Source organism: Lissotriton helveticus, chromosome 5_1 (genome assembly GCF_964261635.1).
Source record: "Lissotriton helveticus chromosome 5_1, aLisHel1.1, whole genome shotgun sequence".
Classification (NCBI taxonomy): Eukaryota; Metazoa; Chordata; class Amphibia; order Caudata; family Salamandridae; genus Lissotriton; species Lissotriton helveticus.
In genome coordinates this window covers 1,789,451,878-1,789,470,757 of record NC_136065.1, presented here as the reverse complement: position 1 = coordinate 1,789,470,757, position 18,880 = coordinate 1,789,451,878, and the positions used below count along the sequence as shown (strand labels likewise).

Here is an 18,880-nt window from a genome sequence, read left to right as displayed (position 1 = left end):
TATTCTATGCATCAGATATGAATTTAGCAGCCCACATGCCTCGAACTGAATATGCTACTTACCAGTATGCATCTGTTCTTGGCATGTAGGGCTGCTAACATTCATATCGCCCGCCCTCCTCCCCGGTGCCCGTAGCGGCTGCAGACACTCTCTTGCATTCATCATTAGCATGGACATCATTCACACTATTTAACTCTATCTCTGCCACAATGGCTAAAAACAATCTGGGGATGGAGCCGATGCCCATGCGCACTCTAGTCCAGGGGAGGAGCCACCTATCTCGTGATACTTCGAAGACTCTTCCAGGACAACAATGTGCAATCATCCGGACCCAACACTAGGCGGCGATCTATGCATCAGATATGAATGTTAGCAGCCCTACATGCCAAGAACAGATGCATACTGGTAAGTAGCATATTCAATTTATACAACCGCATAAACATGCCAACTTTGTTTCCCAAGAATAAGAAATCAATCTCTAGAGTCGCGGAAACAATAGATAACTATTTTACTCAATCGTGCATGCTTCGTTTCACCAGAGGTGCTGAGAAAATAGAGAGAACAGGCGTTTTCAATTAAATATGTATTTATTGAACAGTCTTCTTTCTCAAGCATAAGAAATGTACTGCTACAATCGTAATACCGGTTATAAAGTACAAGGCATATAATACGAACAGTTTTATAAAGTAGTACTGTAAAAGCATGATCTGGTTTCTAAGACATAAGTTGCCTAAAACATATAAAATACATAGTTATACAATAATGACTAAAAGTACTCAACTGGTGCTTCTAAAATACGCCTACCCCGGTGTACATAACCTAAGTCTAGTACAAGGGAAGAAGTAAGTGAGGAGTAGCTTAAGTTTAGTATTTCTCTGCCAAGAATCTGTTCCAAGAATTCTCTAAGGTCTAATCAGCTCTGTACCTTGGTTTAGAATGAAGGAGGTCTTGTATCTCTATCTCAGGACTCGATTTCCCAGCAACCCGCAAGGGTAGCCTGGAAACACTGGAGCTGGATTTCTCGGCAGGAGAAAAGACAGCATCTCTCAGTGCGTCAGCTGGAGGGTCGGCTTCCTTCGGCACTTGCTGCTGCAGGGCGTCGGGCAAGTAGTAAGTCGATCTGCTCCAAACCACTGTGTGTTTGTCTGGGCAAATCTAGGCATATTTATACTTGAAGGTGCCGTGTTTGACGTGTGATTGGACTTAATAACGTCATCAAAGACTCAGTTCTTTTCGAAAAGTCCATGATTTCCTAGATAAATTAGTATTCAGGCAAGGGGAAGTTCCTAGCTGCTGAAGGCGGGTTTCTCTAAGAAATCGTTGTTGATTCTTGGAATTTAGTGGAAGTAGCCATGCCGTATTTGGGCTGCATAGGCTCAGTCTAAATATGGTAATGATTGCTATGCCTATATAAGGATCGAACAATCTATACCTATATAAGGGCATAAATCGGGAAAAATTACACTAGAGTCCTAGATTCATTTACAACAACGTATTGTGTTTTCATGGAGTCGCCTCGCCGGTGATAATTCCGACCCGGGCTGGTCTGGGTTAAGCAAACGAAGAAAAGAAGTAAGTTGAAGCCGAAATTCCCCTGTGTGGAGATCTTGTGTAGAAAGTGCCTGTTAAGAGTTAATCGGCGGATGCGCTGTCAAAAGATACCGATGAAGCTGAAAGCTAGGCTTGCTACTTGGGGATCGATTAAGCGGCGAGTGCACCGCCAACCGCAATCTTTAGCTTGTGAGCTGATGTCAGAACCAGGCACTGGTCCTCCTCTGTTGTTTGCTTTCCACATTATACAAGACTTCATTTTCCAGGCTTTTCCGAGCCGCATAACAACACAACGTATTCCATTTTAATAAAGTTACTCGTGAAAGCATTCACTAGTAGTGCGTTTATGTCGTACTCCGTTTGGTTACATTCTGTGTGATGACACTTTCCTACCCAATTTGTGAGACAACATAAATTACATGTTTTTAAATTGTACCAGCTGGTGATATCAAGATTTGTCTAAATGCATGTGTATGCATGCTGCTTCCAGTTCGTTGGTTGTACGCCTCAATAACGTGCCATACCATACTCATAGCATTGAATACTATATAACAGGCCATGAAATACCACTCCATAACATACCATAACAATACTATGCCATTCTGTTTCTAGAATAGCAACCCATACCACAGCATACTATACAACAAGATGCCATACCATACAAAATAACAGTCCGTACCATATAATACCATACTCTAGAATAACAGGCCATCCTTTAACATACCAGGCAACAATAGCCAAAAGTATGCCATACTATAAAATGACAACCCATACCATACTTTACTGTACAATAACAGTATCATATCCTATATGCTATCCAGTCAAGTGACCCTCACCTCTTTTTTTCATCTGCGCACCCCTGACTCCTCAAGACACCCTCACCTCCCTTTACCTCTAGTCACCCCTGAACCCTCAAGTTACCCTCATCACCCTTTGTCTCTACCACCCATAACCCTCAAGCCACCTTTACCTCTGCCCACCCTTGAGACTTCGTCATCATCCCCACCCTTTACCTACCCTATTGCCTTCAAGTCACCCATAACTACCTTTACCTATACCCATCTCTAAAACCTCAATGTCACTCTCAACTCCCTTTACCTCTACCCACGGCAGAGCAGTCCTGTCACCCTCACCTACCTTTACCCACCCCTCAATCCTCAAGTCATTCTCACCTCCCTTTACCTTTATCCAACTTGAACCCTCAAGACACCCTCACCTCCCTTTACCTCTAGTCACCCCTGAACCCTCAAGTCACCCTCAACACCCTTTTTGTCACTACCACCCATAACCCTCAAGCCACCTTTACCTCTCCTCACCCTTGAGACTTCGTAATCATCCCCACTCTTTACCTACCCCATAGCCTTCAAATCACCGTTACCTACCTTTACCTATACCCATCCCTAAACCCTCAATGTCACTCTCAACTCCCTTTACCTCTACCCTCGGCAGAGCAGTCCTGTCACCCTCACCTACCTTTACCCACCCCTCAATCCTCAAGTCACTCTCACCTCCCTTTACCTTTATCCACCTTGAACCCTCAAGACACCCTCACCACCCTTTAAATTTACCCACCCCTGAACTCTCCATGTGCCATCACCTTCCTGTACCTCTGTTCATCCCTCACCTTCAACTCTTGTCACTTTACCTTTGCCCACCTCTAAACCCTGAAATTACTTTTTTTTAAAAATGACATTAAAAGTATGTTGTTAAAAATACCTGTATTGTAAAGTGCTGCGAGGTAAAGGTACACATATCTGATTAGTACTTACCTGCTTGTCAAAGACTGGGGGGTAAAGGCTAGGAGGTAAAGGCTGGGTGATAAAATCTGCGAAGTAAAGACTACATTATAAAAGCTGCGAGGTGAAGGCTATTTCCCCTCTGGCAGGATACTAATGTTTTGGCGTCACTGTTGTTATGCTCTTCCGTTTGTGTGGTTGCCACCATCATCTCCTAGGCAGTTTCCCCTCGTTCACTCCCACATCCTATACTTTAGGCCTTGCCTGAGACAGCATGTGTGCTGTCTCTTGCAAGACCTTTTGTTTACTTAAGAGGCTTGGAGAATCATTGCTTTTCATTGTTTGCCTTTATCCACACTTCTCTTTGGTCAGCAAGTGCTAGCTTCACTTCCCTACCTTGGAGCATGGCTCAATGACCGCTTTCCTTGCCCACTGCCCTTCCACTGTTTGCTTCTTTAAGAGATAATTTTGTTCTCTTTTAGTTGCACCCTCTCCTCCTCCACCCTCTTACATTGTTGCGTGCCCTACCCCCCCCCCCACACTCCTTCTCCATTGTTGCTTGTCCTACCTGCCCACCCTCTTCCTGCATTGTTGCTTGTACAAGCCCCACCCTCCTCCTGTATTGTTGCTTGTCCGGCCTGCCCCACCCCCATTGCTGCTTGCCCCCTCCTGTCCTCCCAGAATAAATGAGTGCCCAAAAGTCACAAAAACTGGTGTCAAGTTGCTACAAACTTGCAAATGGCACTGCGCTTCCTATTCTGCATGGCTTTTTTTGGGCACCCTTTATACAGGGCTACAACTGCAACCTTCAACTCTGACGAGTGAAGGTAGAGTGTAATCCCCTGTGGAGAAAACAGATCACTGCTCCTTCACGTCAGCGCTGGCCGTGTTATAGCATTTTCCCATCGTAACTTTCAGCGATACTGCATGGCAGCCACGATGTTGCTGTACAACATAGCTAAAAGACAGTGAAAGCCAATAGCTCTCCCATATGTGAGATCCATTGACTCTGCCACTGCTTGTTTCAGAGGAATATAATTTTGCTGATTTGGATGCTCAATTGAGAAACAGTTGCCCTTTATGGATGTCTTCATTATTTCAGTGCATTTTCAAATTAAAAAAATATAATATACTGGTAATAGGGTTCAGACAGAATACTGTTGATAGAAAACAAGGTTACATATAAGAAATCTTTTGTGTAGCAGAACCACAATTCAAGTGCAAATTCCACCTGAACAGAGGTCAGGAAAGTAAAACTTCTAAAAGTGTAGTGCAGTCCCTGATTAGAAGTAGATTAATGTATAAAACAAATTCTTTGGTTTTCTTCTCTCTGTAGTCCGACCTTACTATGGACAAAATATGCGCTTTAGAAAACAGCAAGAACTCTGACCTGGAGAAGAAGGAAGGAAGGATTGATGATTTATTACGGGTAAGAAGTTTGTGCCATTGTGAAAAAAAACTTTGCTGATGAAAAAACTGTTCAAAACTAGCTGAAGTAGTGCTTGGACTGAGGTACGTTTAATCATGTTGTTTAGGCAGTAGCTCTTCATTGTAATAGAATGAATTGCTGTTGGTTAGTACTGGACAATACTTTAGTTGAGCTTTGACGTCTCTTCTTTTAAGATTTGATTTTAGAATAAGTATGCTGCATACTAAAGGGCATAGGTTATTTCTGTGGGCCCAATGTTGAAATGGCATATGTCACAGGAAAAACACTGGTCTCATACAGAATAATAAATGGGATATTGAAAAGTTATTTAATTATGGTCCATTTGCCTTACCAAGAAAGAGTCACGGAACAAGAAGTAAAATGTTCTAAATAAAAATGAAAACGTTTGTAGCTGTTGTAAAGGAAAATTTAATATCTGTTGAGGATACAGAGGCAAAGGTTATGCTCATGTTTTTTTACTGTAACTCAGCGACCAAAAAACAAAATAACATATATAATAACCAAAAAACATTTCCTAAGAGTCTCTTGAAATAAAGTACAATTCTGTGAGGAACTAAAAGGAGTCTACTCTGTAATGTCCTCAAATTGCCTGGTTTCCTCATGCATAGACAGAACTTCTAAGCTCCCTAAACCTAAGTTCTCTTGTTATCTTCCTCTGTTCATATAAATAATCACAATTTTAGGGCTTCTGGAAAATTAGGGTAGGAAATTAATTGCACATTGGATTTAGTCATCAATCTAAATCCATAGTTCAAACAATAAACATGTCTTCACAAAATCAAACATGTTTAGTAATTCCTTGCTGATCTCTCCAATCCAAGAGGATGTGTCTATTACAGTATCACTCGTAGTCTCCAGTGATTCAGATAGTCCACAATATTGTATGTCCAAAATATAATCAATAATAACACAATAATGTTCAATAGCCACTTCAGCTAAGACACCACGGCTCGACGTAGATTTGAATTCCAGTTTAATCACACTCCTTCCAAATAAAGGTATATTTAGCAGCCAACACGTGTTTCGTCAGGCATTAATATCATGCCATACCGACTTCTTCAGGGCTGCAAGCCAAGAAGATGTATTAGCAATATATGCATATATGCAAATCATTGTTCAAAGTAGAAAAAGTTTTCCATTTAATCTAATCACCCTCTGTGTCAGGGAAACATAGTCCAAAAGTGATCATATTGAAAGAGGAAACACCGAGATAAACAGTGCAACCCGAGGTGTCTCTAAAAGAAAATTCTGGACCCAAAGCCAAAAGCAAAGATCATAAATGTTGAAAGTTAACATTACCAAAGAAAAATAGTTTTGTATCCTTGGCAAACTATTTATTCCTGAGTATATGCGACAGGATAGGAATCTGAAATGATATGAAATCATCCTTACTCTCGCATCCCTCGCGGAACCACAGTGCACCAGTAAATCAAATTTAGAAGGTATTACTCACTCTAATTGTCCAAAATTGTATGCATTTATCATTCGAGTGGTTTAACCAATGTCAGATCCACAGAGCTTTTACGACAATAAAGTCCGGAGTATTACGTGTCCCCTGTAATAAACATAATCCAAGTAAGTTTCTAAGTACTATGCTGACTAATTTTGAGATTCATGCCGTAATGCAAAATTCCACTCACCTCAATTCAGGTGATTTTCGTACCCATATCCGCTCCCGATTCTTGTATAACATTAAACTGGACTTCTATGAGCCTCGATCACTACCACGGGTACGTGGCAGTCTGCTGGTAAATACATAGCCCAAATTAGTAAACTATTCAAAGGTCAAGTTAAAAGTAAATATTCTGATGCCCCCTCGTAGGGTATTTACCTTACTCCTACTGCGTGTACGCTATCTCCGATATCCAAAACGGCAACTGGCGTGTTCCGAACTGGGTAGACGACTATCTCAGTATATAGTACCATCTCGCTGTCTATGGTTCAAGGTAATATTCATTAATATATCAACAAACAACCTATTCTGCACTGCTAGGTCCACAAGGCCGCAAACAGCAGGACAACTCCACACACCGCAGAGACTCATCCGAAGTTATAAGTAACAATAGTTAATAAGGGAAAAGAAAAATCTTTATATTGGATAGGGATAGAAAAAACGTAAAAGAGGATATTAAGTATAATAGGTTCACAGATTACTATATATGACAACAGAAAGTAAAGATTAAAATCATGATTGATCGGTAATATACCAAGTTTGCAAAGATACTACCATGTATAGTAACATGTTTAAAGAGAACATCAATTTAGACATCCGTACATTTGGTATAGCGGTTACGAACTCTTACACACTTAACAGGTGTTATTCGCTTTCAGGTACTCTTATACATCAATTTGTAGTATTCATAATTAAAGGCAGGGTTAGTCAACTAGAAAAAATTGAAGTTCAGAATCTAAATTCAGACCCTCCTCAACGGCACGTAAAACCATAATCCATTTTGCTTCTTTTCTTCTTAATTTCAAGATCCTGTTGCCACCACGGTGGTCCATAGTAACATGTTCAATACCATGATAAGTAAATATATGGTTAACAGAATCATTACCAGTTTGGATAGCATGAGAGGAAATTGGCTATCTTGTATCCCCATTCTTCAAGGCACGAAAGTGCTCCATCATCCGATCTCTCAGCCGTCTAACTGTGCTCCCAACATAAATTTTGCCACATGAACATGCGATTATATACACAACAAAAGTAGTCTCACAGTTGATAAATGAGTTAATTTTAAATTTACCTGTGTTATTATATTCAAAGGACACTATCTTCTTGGTTGCCCATCTACATGAGTTGCAGTTCCCACTGTAATAGAAGCCCATTGGCCGTGTATGTAACCAGTCTTGAGACTGCTGTAATTTTACAGGTTTGGGATAAGTGGGACTCACCAAGTTTGCTATTGTTGTTCCCTTTCGAAATGTAAGACTAGGTCTGTTGGTCATAAATGGAGTAATATCATTGTCTGTACGTAAAAGATGCCAGTGTTTGTTCAAAATAGAAAACAATTTATCACTCCCTGTACCAAAGTTGGTAATCATCCTAACTTTCTGACAATTTATTCCCGTCTCCATGGTGGTCTTAGGTTTCAGTGTATCTACTCTCCTGAGTTTGATGGCTTTATCACAAGCTTTAACTATCATTTTTTCTTCATAATCTCTATTTCTAAATCTTTTGACGATATCACAGATATTCTCTTTGAAATCATCTTCCTTAGAACAGTTCCTCCTTGCTCTTATCATTTCACCAAACGGAATAGTTAATTTGGCTTTTGCGGTGGCAGCTGTCCGCACGTAATAATGCATTACAACTTGTTGCTTTCCGAAACATATGGCTACAAAGTTTGTTGTTCTGAACAAATAACTCTATATCTAGGAAGGTGATACGATTCTTGTCATAATGTGTAGTAAATGTCATATTCAGATCATTAGAATTAAGGTAAGCAAAGAACATATTAAGTTCATCCGGGGTCCCTCTCCACAGTAGTAAACAATCATCAATAAACCTTCCCCAATAATAAATATGGTCTATCCATTGTTTGCCCTTAGGGCCCCAGATCCACTCCGCCTCTAAGCGCCCCATAAACAGGTTCGCGAAGGACGGAGCAAATCTGGAACCCATCGCAGTCCCCAGTCTTTGTCTATACCATGTGTCATCAAACAGGAAAAAGTTATACTCTAACACCATTCTAGTCATTTCTAAAATCATAGCTGTATGGCCTAGATATTCAGCTGGTCTCTGGTTCAAGAACTTTGCCAATGCTTCTAAGCCTAAATCATGTACACTATTGGAATAAAGAGATACAACGTCTAATGTAACTAGAATCATATCAGACTCCCAAGCCACATCATTCATGATATTGAGAATGTGCTTGGTGTCTTCTATGTGAGATGGCAAATTGTGGACAAATGCTCTCAAATATACATCAATGAATTGTGAAAGCCTCTCCGTGGGTCCACCAATGCCCGATATTATAGGTCTCCCCGGTGGTTTACAACGATTTTTATGAATTTTTGGTAGAGAGTACAGACATGGGGCCCTAGGAAACTCTACTTTCAGGTATAGGTATTCGTCATGGTTAAGTAAAGAGGATTCATACCACTCCTTCAATTTGGAATTGATCATATTGGTCACTGCTACCAATGGGTTAGACATAACCTTCTCATAATATCTAGAGTCATGAAGTTGAGATAAAATTTCATCAGTATAGTCTTTCTTATTCATTATGACAATGTTGCCACCCTTGTCAGCCATACGAATAATAAGGTCTGGGTGTATTGATAATTCTTTAAGAGCCAACCTTTCTCCTGGTTTTAAGTTACCCCCAAGATATCTCTTATGGTTTCTTTCTCTTAAGATCTGATTATCAATATCCGCTGTGACCGATTTGTAAAAAGCATCTACCACATTTCCAGCTGCTAATTGTGGTGTCCATCGAGATTTAGTTTTGAGCCCACTTGTAGAGGCATAACCTGGATTGATTTCTAGGTCCCCCAAAAGTGAGCTTACAGTTATGGAGTCGTCCTCATTTTCTGTTAGTGATAACAATAGTTTTGTGTCATAAACATCTTGAATTGTAAGACTACTAAGTAAAGGTTTGCTAGCTATTGTTTTGTTGCTGCCATCATGTCTAGCAAAGTGTTTTTTCAATTTAAGTAGTCTTGAGAATTTATACAAGTCAATTTTCGCTAAAAACCAATCAATGCAAGTCGTAGGGCAGTATCCCAAACCTTTCTTTAATACAGATATCATGTCTTCTGATAATTCAATAGAAGAAAGGTTGACAATTTCAATTTCATTTATTCCCTCATTTACTTACTCCAGGAACAGAGTCTCATCCCTGGTCTTACCTCTTCTGCCTTTGTCTCTACTCCCTCTCCTAGTCTTTCTCCTGAATTGCTTCCAAATCTGCCCCCTGGTTCTCGATTCCCCATCCTGATTCGCCAGACCTCTTCTAAAAAAGAAGTTTTATCTGTAGGAGTTGTGTTAGATTCAGCATTATCCTCATTTTCACTAGTTGAAATGTTGCTGGAAGATGTATTTAATTCAGAACTGGATGACACTTGACCCTTCTTATTAGTTTGTTCTTTGGTAATTAAATGATCAAATTTACGCGCAAATGTAAATACCCGACCTGTGGCATAGTCGTGCTAGTCTCTCTTGAGCTTGCGGGCTTTTCTGCGCTTAATATCTGCTTGTAAATTTGCCAAAATCTCATCCAGTATGGTATAATTCTTCACTGTTGGTTCTGGTAGGTTCAGCTGTTTAATCTCATCCTCACAGGTTTGTATTCCTAAAAGAAGCTTGGCTATCTTTCTTTCAGCATTATCAATAAGAATCCTAATCAGGTTAGATGAACTACTAGTCCACTCTTGTTCCCACTTATCTAAGAGGTCCGGTTCCAGGTCTTCGTACGTTGGTATAATCTGGGATCTGAGGCCTCGGGGAATACGATTCAAAGTTAGATACTGTTTTAAAGTAATTGCATCCCACCATTTGTTTAGTTCTGACCTTTTAGGTCTCTCTAGTCTCACAAATTTGGCTCTGAGTCCCTCTTGTTTAGGTTGAGAAACTGATGCAACAGCTACATTAATGGAAGAGCCTGAGCTAAGGTTCTTAAATAAGTCTTGAGCCTCCTGTTCTCGATTCATCTCTATTGCTATGAGTTCACCAAATAGCGGCTGCCTGAACCTGAAGTAAAACTAAATGAGAAGGGTAACCAGGTAAAATTCAGGCGCACAGCAAAGTATGGTGAAAGTAAAACACACAGTATAACAGAGTTCTCGAAGCAAGAAAGGTAAGGTCACCCACTTCCCCACAATCCCGAAACCCAAGTTCCATGTGAAACAAATTTAGTAATTCCCTGCTGAGCTCTCCAATCCAAGAGGATGTGTCTCTTACAGTATCACTCGTAGTCTCCAGTGATACAGATAGTCCACAATATTGTATGTCCAAAATATAATCAATAATAACACAATAATGTTCAATAGCCACTTCAGCTAAGACACCACGGCTCGACGTAGATTTGAATTCCAGTTTATTCACACTCCTTCCAAATAAAGGTATATTTAGCAGCCAACACGTGTTTCGTCAGGCATTAATATCATGCCATACCGACTTCTTCAGGGCTGCAAGATGTATTAGCAATATATGCATATATGCAAATCATTGTTCAAAGTAGAACAAGTTTTCCATTTAATCTAATCACCCTCTGTGTCAAACATAACTTTGTCAGCTTATCTTTTATTTGCTATCTGTAAAGGTCATTATTTGGGACATAGCAAATAAATTGACTCAAGGCTTTGTTCATGTATCAAAGGTTGAATATGCCTGGTTTCCAGCGATTCATGAATCTAATCTCCCAAAAGCAGCTTGCAAGCCAAGGGCTTTGCTTCTGTGGTGATTCTCCACACCTGGATATTCCAGCTGAAATGGTGACTTTAAGGAAATGAACTGACCTGGAGGCCAAACCTTCACCTGTCCGCTCTCAAACAATAGTCTTTATATTCCCCACGTCCATCCTCAAGACCCCATTCTCGGCACCAGCTGAACCAGAGCGTCCATGCTGATCTGCGGTTTTGTAGTGGTGGCAGTCGACCAAGTATGTTGAATGAGAAATGTAGCCTGTTCTGAGTAATAATGCGTTTTGGAAATCGCTTGGTTACACCAGACTGTGTGTCCTCTTACTGAGTCCCTGACCAACAGACAAATAGATGAAGAAGAATCAAAGGACAATGGGGAAGTATGAAGAGGTACGGACCAGTAGGTTTTCAGTTTGCTTCTGAAAGATTTTTCCAAGGGTGCCGCTCTCAGATCGTTAGGAAGGGAGTTCCACATTTTGGAGGCCAGAAAGGAGAAAGAGCATGGCCCCAGTCTGGCTTTCATTGCCCTAGGCAACCTGACTAGTTTTGCTGCAGAGGATCTGAGATCGCGACAAGGGATGTATGGCTGAATTATGAAATGCAAGTATTTGGTGCCTTGCTGGTGAAGAATTCGGCGGCAGAAGCTCATGGCTTTAAATGTAAATCTTTGGGTTACTGGAAGCCAGTGCAACTGGTCGCGAACTTCCCATGCGGGGATCATCTGGGGACATTAAGCACAAGCCTAGCCGCAGCATTTTGAACTCTCTGAAACAAGTTGAGACTGCCCTTAGTGGCTTTGAGATACAGGACATTGCAATAGTCCATTTGGGAAGTAATAAGAGCATGCACAATGGTTTTATGAGACTTTGTTGGAAATAAGTCTACGATGTTTCTGAGGGCCTTAAGGGTACCGAAGCACTTGCCTACAATGTTTCTGATCTGATCCTCGAAGGAGAGTTCGGAATCAGACTAAACTCCTAGATTTTGTACTTTCTGTTTGGGTTCCGGGGGCTGACCAAGTTGGGGTCCAGATCAATCGGGATTTCCCATAGTCTCCAGTAAACCTATATGCCATCCCCCAAAGATAGCCTTTCCAGCATCAAGTGGAGATGCTGTAGAGCAACTATGGAGAGTCCTTGAAAACTTGGGACCTTAAGTATGACATTATCAGACTCGCATGTGCATTCTAGCTTCTCACCTAAACTGCTTTTATTCGCAGAGGAGTTACCTAGTTGATTGTTCTTCCAAGGGCATTGTCAATCCAGTTCTAGCCGTCCTTTTGAAAATAGTTGGTAACTCGGTAATCAGCCTCAATGCAAAAAGGTTTATTGCACAAAGATTTCACCTGTTCTCCCGCAATTTTAACAGACGGAAACGGTGTGTTTGAGGCATGTAAGCTGTAAATCACATGCTTTGCATACTCCTGCCATCTAGTGTTGGGTCCATATTTCTGTTCGAAGAAGTCCTTTCCAGTCACAAGGCATAGTGACTCCTCCTTTTTTTTTTTTACTTTATTTATATCTTTTTCAAGTATATAAAAAAAAAACTACATTACAAAATTGTGCATCATGACATATATAACCGTATATAATCGTGACAGCGAGACTTTACTTTTCCTTTCAACGCCACTATAATGTTCGATGTACAGCAACCATCAATACATTCCTATGCCTGGGCCTATTCTTAGCAATCCATGTACCAATACTCAGAGCATCCTCATATAATCACACGAACAGGTGTAGAGGCACATAGACTTATCACTGCTATTCATTATCGATCAACAATCGCATAAGTAGATGGGCTTCCCCACCAGGTGCATCGGCAACGCCGCTAACATATAAAGGTCATGAGTCTAGTAGGACACTACCAGGTATGTGGCCCTACATCTCACCTTCACTCACCAGGTATTGCGGACGAGTCAGACCCCTCCTCATTGCCTCTCAGGACATATGCTTGAACTGGTTCCCAAATGTCCCTTGGCCTAGAGGCCAGTGGCATCATTTCAGCATGTATGAAGTTTGTTCCTGACAGTAAAGGATATCTTGCATCCAATGCTTGAATTTGGGGGCCCTCCCCCTGCCCCAGCGACATGCCACCCTTCGCTTGGCCAATAACAATAAAATATCCAGGAGTTTCCTGCTGTGCCTAGGGATATGCGCACTGTAACCCAGCAACATGATCAGTGGGTGCCTCTCCAGAGTGGTATCCAACATGTATGCTAGGGCCTCATGCACCTGTGTCCAATATTCGCAGACTCTAGGGCAATCCCACGCCAGATGCATAAATCCCGCTCCAGCCTTACTACACCTCGCACATCTGTCATTGTCGGATAGCTTATACTTTAATTTTTTGGCAGGGGTATAATATAGGCGCTGTTAAAAACTGTTATGAATAATCTTAAATCTACAGCTAGGCGACAGAGATCCTGAAATATTACAGCAATATTGCCACTGGTCATCAGTAAGTTCTTGTCCCAGGTCTTCACTCCATTGCCTGCGAGCAGAACTGTCCACCCCCACTTGCTGTGCCCTTATACTACTATACACTCCCGGTACCAAGTGCTTCCCAATGGAAGAACTGAGACGGAAATGCAGGGGGACAAAAATTTCCGGTTCATGGGGAAAGTCAGGAAGTACCGCCCTCATTCCCTGCTGCAGTCGTATATATAGGAAAACTTCTATAGGTGTAGGATATTTGCCCTGAAACAAGTGGTCCATAGTACGAAACTTTCCATCACAGAATAGATCCCCCCATGTAGTGACGTGTAGACGCTTACATAAGGCCCAGAATCCCTTTTCTCTGAGAAGTTCCATTTGAGGATGATATGTGAGTGGAAGTCGTGGTAAATATAAGAGCTGGGACTGCAGCATTCGTGCCATACGCCTCCAGGCATCTACCATACAAACCACAGTCGTGAATGGTGGCTCCAACACATTTACAGGACCATGTATAAGACCGCTCAACGGGAGAGGGTGTGCTAACCAATCCTCTACTGCAAGTTGAGGCATAAATGGCGTGGGTGCCATCCAATGATACGCATAGTGAGCCTGTGCACTAATATAGTATGCCTCAAAATCAAGGATGTCGAAACCCCCTTTAGCATATGGTTGCACCAGGACCGTCCATTGGAGATGTGGTTGTTTGCCTCCCTATAATAGACGGAGTAATTCTGTGCGCAGAGACCGGAAGAAAAAAGCTCCAGGATAATAAGGGATGTTGAGAAATAGATATAAGAACTGGGGAGAACCACCATCTTTATCAGGGATGCACGCCCAGCCAAGGATAGGGGTAGGGAGATCCATCGCGACTAATTTGTCACCAATCTCGTGATCGCCGTTCCATAATTTAAATGGAGTGTTTCCTCCCTATCTTAGGAAACTTGAATACCCAAATACTTAAGGTCAGATGCGCACCATTCCAAGGGAAAATCCAGGGGGAACTGCATCACTGCAGGCGTTAGGGGAAAGAATTGCGGCTTGCTCCAATTGATATTAATGCCCGATAGTTGTCCAAACACCAGGAATTCTCTCAGCAGGGGATTAAGATTTAGCTGAGGGTCCCTGATATACAGGGTAACATCATCGGCGTATAAGGTCATCAGTACCTCACGCTGAAAGCACTGAAACGCCTTTTCACGATGGAGCTATCGCAGTCTGAACACTAAGGGCTCAACAACTATGGTAAAAAGAAGTGGGGATAGAGGACCACCTTGTCGGGTGCCCCGTGATATGGAGATAGCCGTGGACAGATGACCATTAATTAGCACTCTGGCCGAGGGCTGATTGTTTAACAACTTCACCCAGGAAAAATATAGATTAGGGAACCCCATCCTCTGAAGGACCTTGAATAAGTAACTCCACTCTATGGAGTCGAATGCCGTAGAGGCATCTAGGAAGACAGCCACCAACTCAAAATCCGGTGCTACTGTTTGTATCAGTGAGAAGAGGGTTAGTAAATTATGTGATGTAGCCCTACTGGGGACAAACCCAGACTGGTCAGGGAGAAAGATCTTGTCCATGAGCAGTGTCAGACGCGCCGCTAAGACCTTTGCCAGAATCATAGTATCACAATTAATAAGTGATAGCGGTCTATAAGAATCACAGTTTTGGGGAGACTTGCCAGGCTTAAGCAAAGATGTGATGACCACTTCACGCATCGTGAGAGGGAGGATCCCTGCTGCCAGGGATTCTTCAAACACTTCACGTAGAACCGGTGCCATAATGTCTATATAGAATTTGTAAAACTCAGCAGGCAGGCAGCGACATGATAGCTTCCTTAATCTCATCAAGCTCGAAGGGGGCACTAAGAAATTGTCTGTGAACATCACTAAGCCAACATAAGACTACATCCCCTTAAGGTCCATCCCTCCACATCACCGGGTGGTATATAACGCTTCATAATGGGAAGTGAAAGTATCTAGAATGCCCATTGTGTCCTGACAAATCTCTCCCTCTGAGGTCTCAATTTCTAGTATGCTAGATCCTTGTGAATCTTTCACCCCCAGAAATTTGCTGCGTTCTTCTTGAACATGGGTCGTGAAATCTGGGTACATTGTAAAGGTCAGGCCGTCGTTGGTCAGTTGCTTTTTCTCCCGAGCAATCCTTAGGGCCACATCTCTGTCCCGGTAATTTAATAGGCACGCAATGATAGGTCTGGGGGGAATGCCAGGAGGAGGGCGCTGTCCCAACGACCTATGTGCTCTATCCACCACAAACTGAGAGGACAATAGTTCAGTGCCCATCACCGCTCGAAGCAGCTTTTCGATATACTCCTCCATTCGTCCTGTGCTCGTACTCTCCGGAATCCCAAGGACCCGAATGTTGTTTCTGCGACTGCGGGCCTCAATATCCTCATTTTTGTCCGCTATAAATTTGAGCAGCCTGTCCATCTGTGACGATGCCTTCTTGAGCCTGCTAGTGGTGTCCTCGACTTCGGAGACTCGGTGTTCCACCTCCTTAATTTGGGTCTTATGCCCCTCAATGGTGCGCACTATTGCATCCATCCTGGTAGAGACCGTATCTATTTTATCTGCGATAGTGGCGAACCCCTGTCGAACGTCCGTGAGGAGGGACCTAAGATCCTCATTTGCAGTGGACGTGGAGTCCTGCTGAAGGGCCTCTGCACCAGCGCTCTCCTCTGTATGGTGCTATTTGGGGGTTTTCTTATTCTCGAATGTGAGCTTTGGTTTGCGCGTATCCAGACGCCCCATCTCGGCACTCAACCAGAGCACCAATATTACGTTGTACCTGTGGCCAAATGTCAGTGACCTCTACCTCTCTCAGTACAGATTAGCCAGGCAGCCGTGGATGGTCTCTCTTCGGTATATGCTGCAGCTGGTACGTGTCGAGGGACAGCAGCAACCATACTACATCACAGATTGCCTACAGACGCAGGGCCTCCCGTCAAATACAGGGCATAAATGTACTCTTGTGCAATCCTGCCCAGTGCAGCGCTCAAGTCGAGCCCGTTAGGTGCATGAGCCCTCCATGTACAAGGACCACTGTTCAGTAGGAATGTCATTAGGCACAGTCGCCTACTTCATCACCCTCAGTAAGGTAAGACCATATGCAGCCGATGCAGCTGAATGTCCAGACCCCGCGTGATCCTCAACACTACACACCGCTACAGTCTTCGCAATCCCGGTGAGGCTTCTCGCAGACAGGACCGTCTCAATCAGCACTTTCCAGGGTAGTATATAAATGTGTCAGCACTCCTGCTACCTTTCCGTTTCTAGAAGGGTGCCCCTAACGTCAGCAACCAGCCGCCGCTGTACTCCTAAGAATCAGGGCCCATAGATCACTGGTCGCCACTGCTTCAACCCAGGCGCTGTGCCCAAAAACGATGGGGGACAAGATTGCGGCTCATCAACTGCACCAATGCCACCTCCTCTCAGTCCAGGTCAGCTTTCGCCCCACTGCGCCTCCCAAGTTATCAGCCACTCCCGCGCTGTCTGCTCCTCTCGGAGGACCCTGCTGATATCCTCACCAGGTGTTGCAGGATATGCCGGTTATCCGCGTCTGCCACCGCCGCCTGCAATCCGCAACAAGATGGCCACCCTCCGATCCACAGAGGAGGTCAGGGCGACCCTCACAGAGCCCCAGGGACAGCTACCTGATGGCCGATATTGCGGAGCACCCGCCCGGCAACCCCCGCTCGGCAGCCGCCTCCTGTCACGTTGCACTGCGCCAGCCTCCGCTCGTAGTCCTCTGCTGCCCGGTGCCTCAGGCCCACACTCCTCGTGGCCGACCGGTGACTCACGTAGGCGAGCTCCCCACCACACAGCTCCAGGCACGCAACAGTGATAGTGCGCCCGCAAAGTCTTTCACGCAGCAGAGTGTAGTGGCGCCGTCCGCGGTTAGTATTTTCACACCGCCGGTAGCGCAATGTATCCAGCTTTCGTCTCCCGCAGGTCAGGGCTTATCTTTCAGGCAGATAGCGGGATTATTGAAAGGATGATGGAGCCGGTCAACGGAAGCCTCACCTCTCGGCGGCCATTCAGTTTGTGCGCCACCTAGCGCCCCCCATAGTGACTCCTCCTTTCGGTGATAGTGCACATGGGCATCCACTCCATTGTTCGATTGTGTTTTTTCCTCCATTGAGTTCGGATGTGTATTGCTGTGCTCTGGTTTGACACCGTCCTTCGAGTCCCAGCGGTGCGCAATCCACTACTCTCGACGGTATTGTTAATTGATTGCGTTTTCCCATCTCCAGGTATCTTATTGATTCCAAAATCTTCGGTCGAAAACTTTGTGGAAGACTGTTGGGCCTAACCGCGTCCGGCTTGCTCGCAGTAGATGGAACGGACCCCATTTCAATTCTGTCCCGGGTGTCACGCTAATTACCCCCGCGCTGACTTGCATGAATTGTTCAACTTGTGTTTGTCACCAGAACACAACAAAGAGAACTGCGAAGCCTGCCGATCATTTCGATCCAAAAAGACGCTCCGTGACCGTTGGGCTCGACGTCACGAAATGTATCAACAACACAGCGGCTCCGCTTCAAATTTTTGGGGAGAATACTCCGACCAGGAAATCTTCGAAGCACAGGGAGCCGAGGAGGAAGAACTACACATCTCAGTGTTTGAGTAAGACACCGACATCGAAGATGACATCACACACGTTCCGCGTACCGTGAGTAAGGATACTCCCCTGCCCCAAATGCCATACATAAAAAAGGTTCCGGGCCCTCCTCTGCCTTTGGGCCAAGATCGGCACTGAGAAAATGTTTTGAACGTCCTGCCCTCGGACCTGGCACTAAAACATGTCAAAGCCTTCCAGCTCGGGACCAAGTCGACCACTTTCAGGCACCGAACCAAAATCATCGGCATCGAAACCAAAATCTTCGGATCCAAAATCTTCTGCTGCGAAATAATCGTGACTGAAAACCTTGGCACTGAAAATTCTGCCACCTAAAGACAAGACAGCTCCTCCTCCATCCTAAGAGCCTCAGTTGGATGTCCCGCCTTCCAACACGGATCCAATGTAAAAATAACTTGTCATTAACCCTAAGACTGGCCATCTTTATGCAAAGCTACCAGCAAAACGCAAGCCAGAACACGAGGACTCTTACCATATTCCTCTTTAAAGAAAGAATATGGGTACAAATACTACTCCACCTACCCTTTCACCTTCTTCACCAATAGATCCAAATGTACTTATTTCACCCACACATTCACCACAGCCTCTATCACCTGATCACCAGGATGATGGGGATGCACCAGAGGACAATAAGCCTGATCCATGGATCGATTATAATACAGATCCTGTTACTGACAACG

The 18,880-nt window shown here is 43.7% G+C and overlaps 1 protein-coding gene across 2 annotated transcripts in view; it reads left to right on the top strand.

Annotated features, from left to right (window-relative positions):
* The window catches only part of TLK2 (tousled like kinase 2), a 1,564,653-nt gene that overhangs the window by 582,924 nt on the left and 962,849 nt on the right, over positions 1–18,880 (top strand). For both annotated transcript variants that reach the window (XM_078645098.1, XM_078645097.1), the window contains one exon: positions 4,624–4,716. In XM_078645098.1, the coding sequence (XP_078501224.1) occupies positions 4,624–4,716 (93 nt within the window). The remainder of the gene's footprint in view (positions 1–4,623; positions 4,717–18,880) is intronic.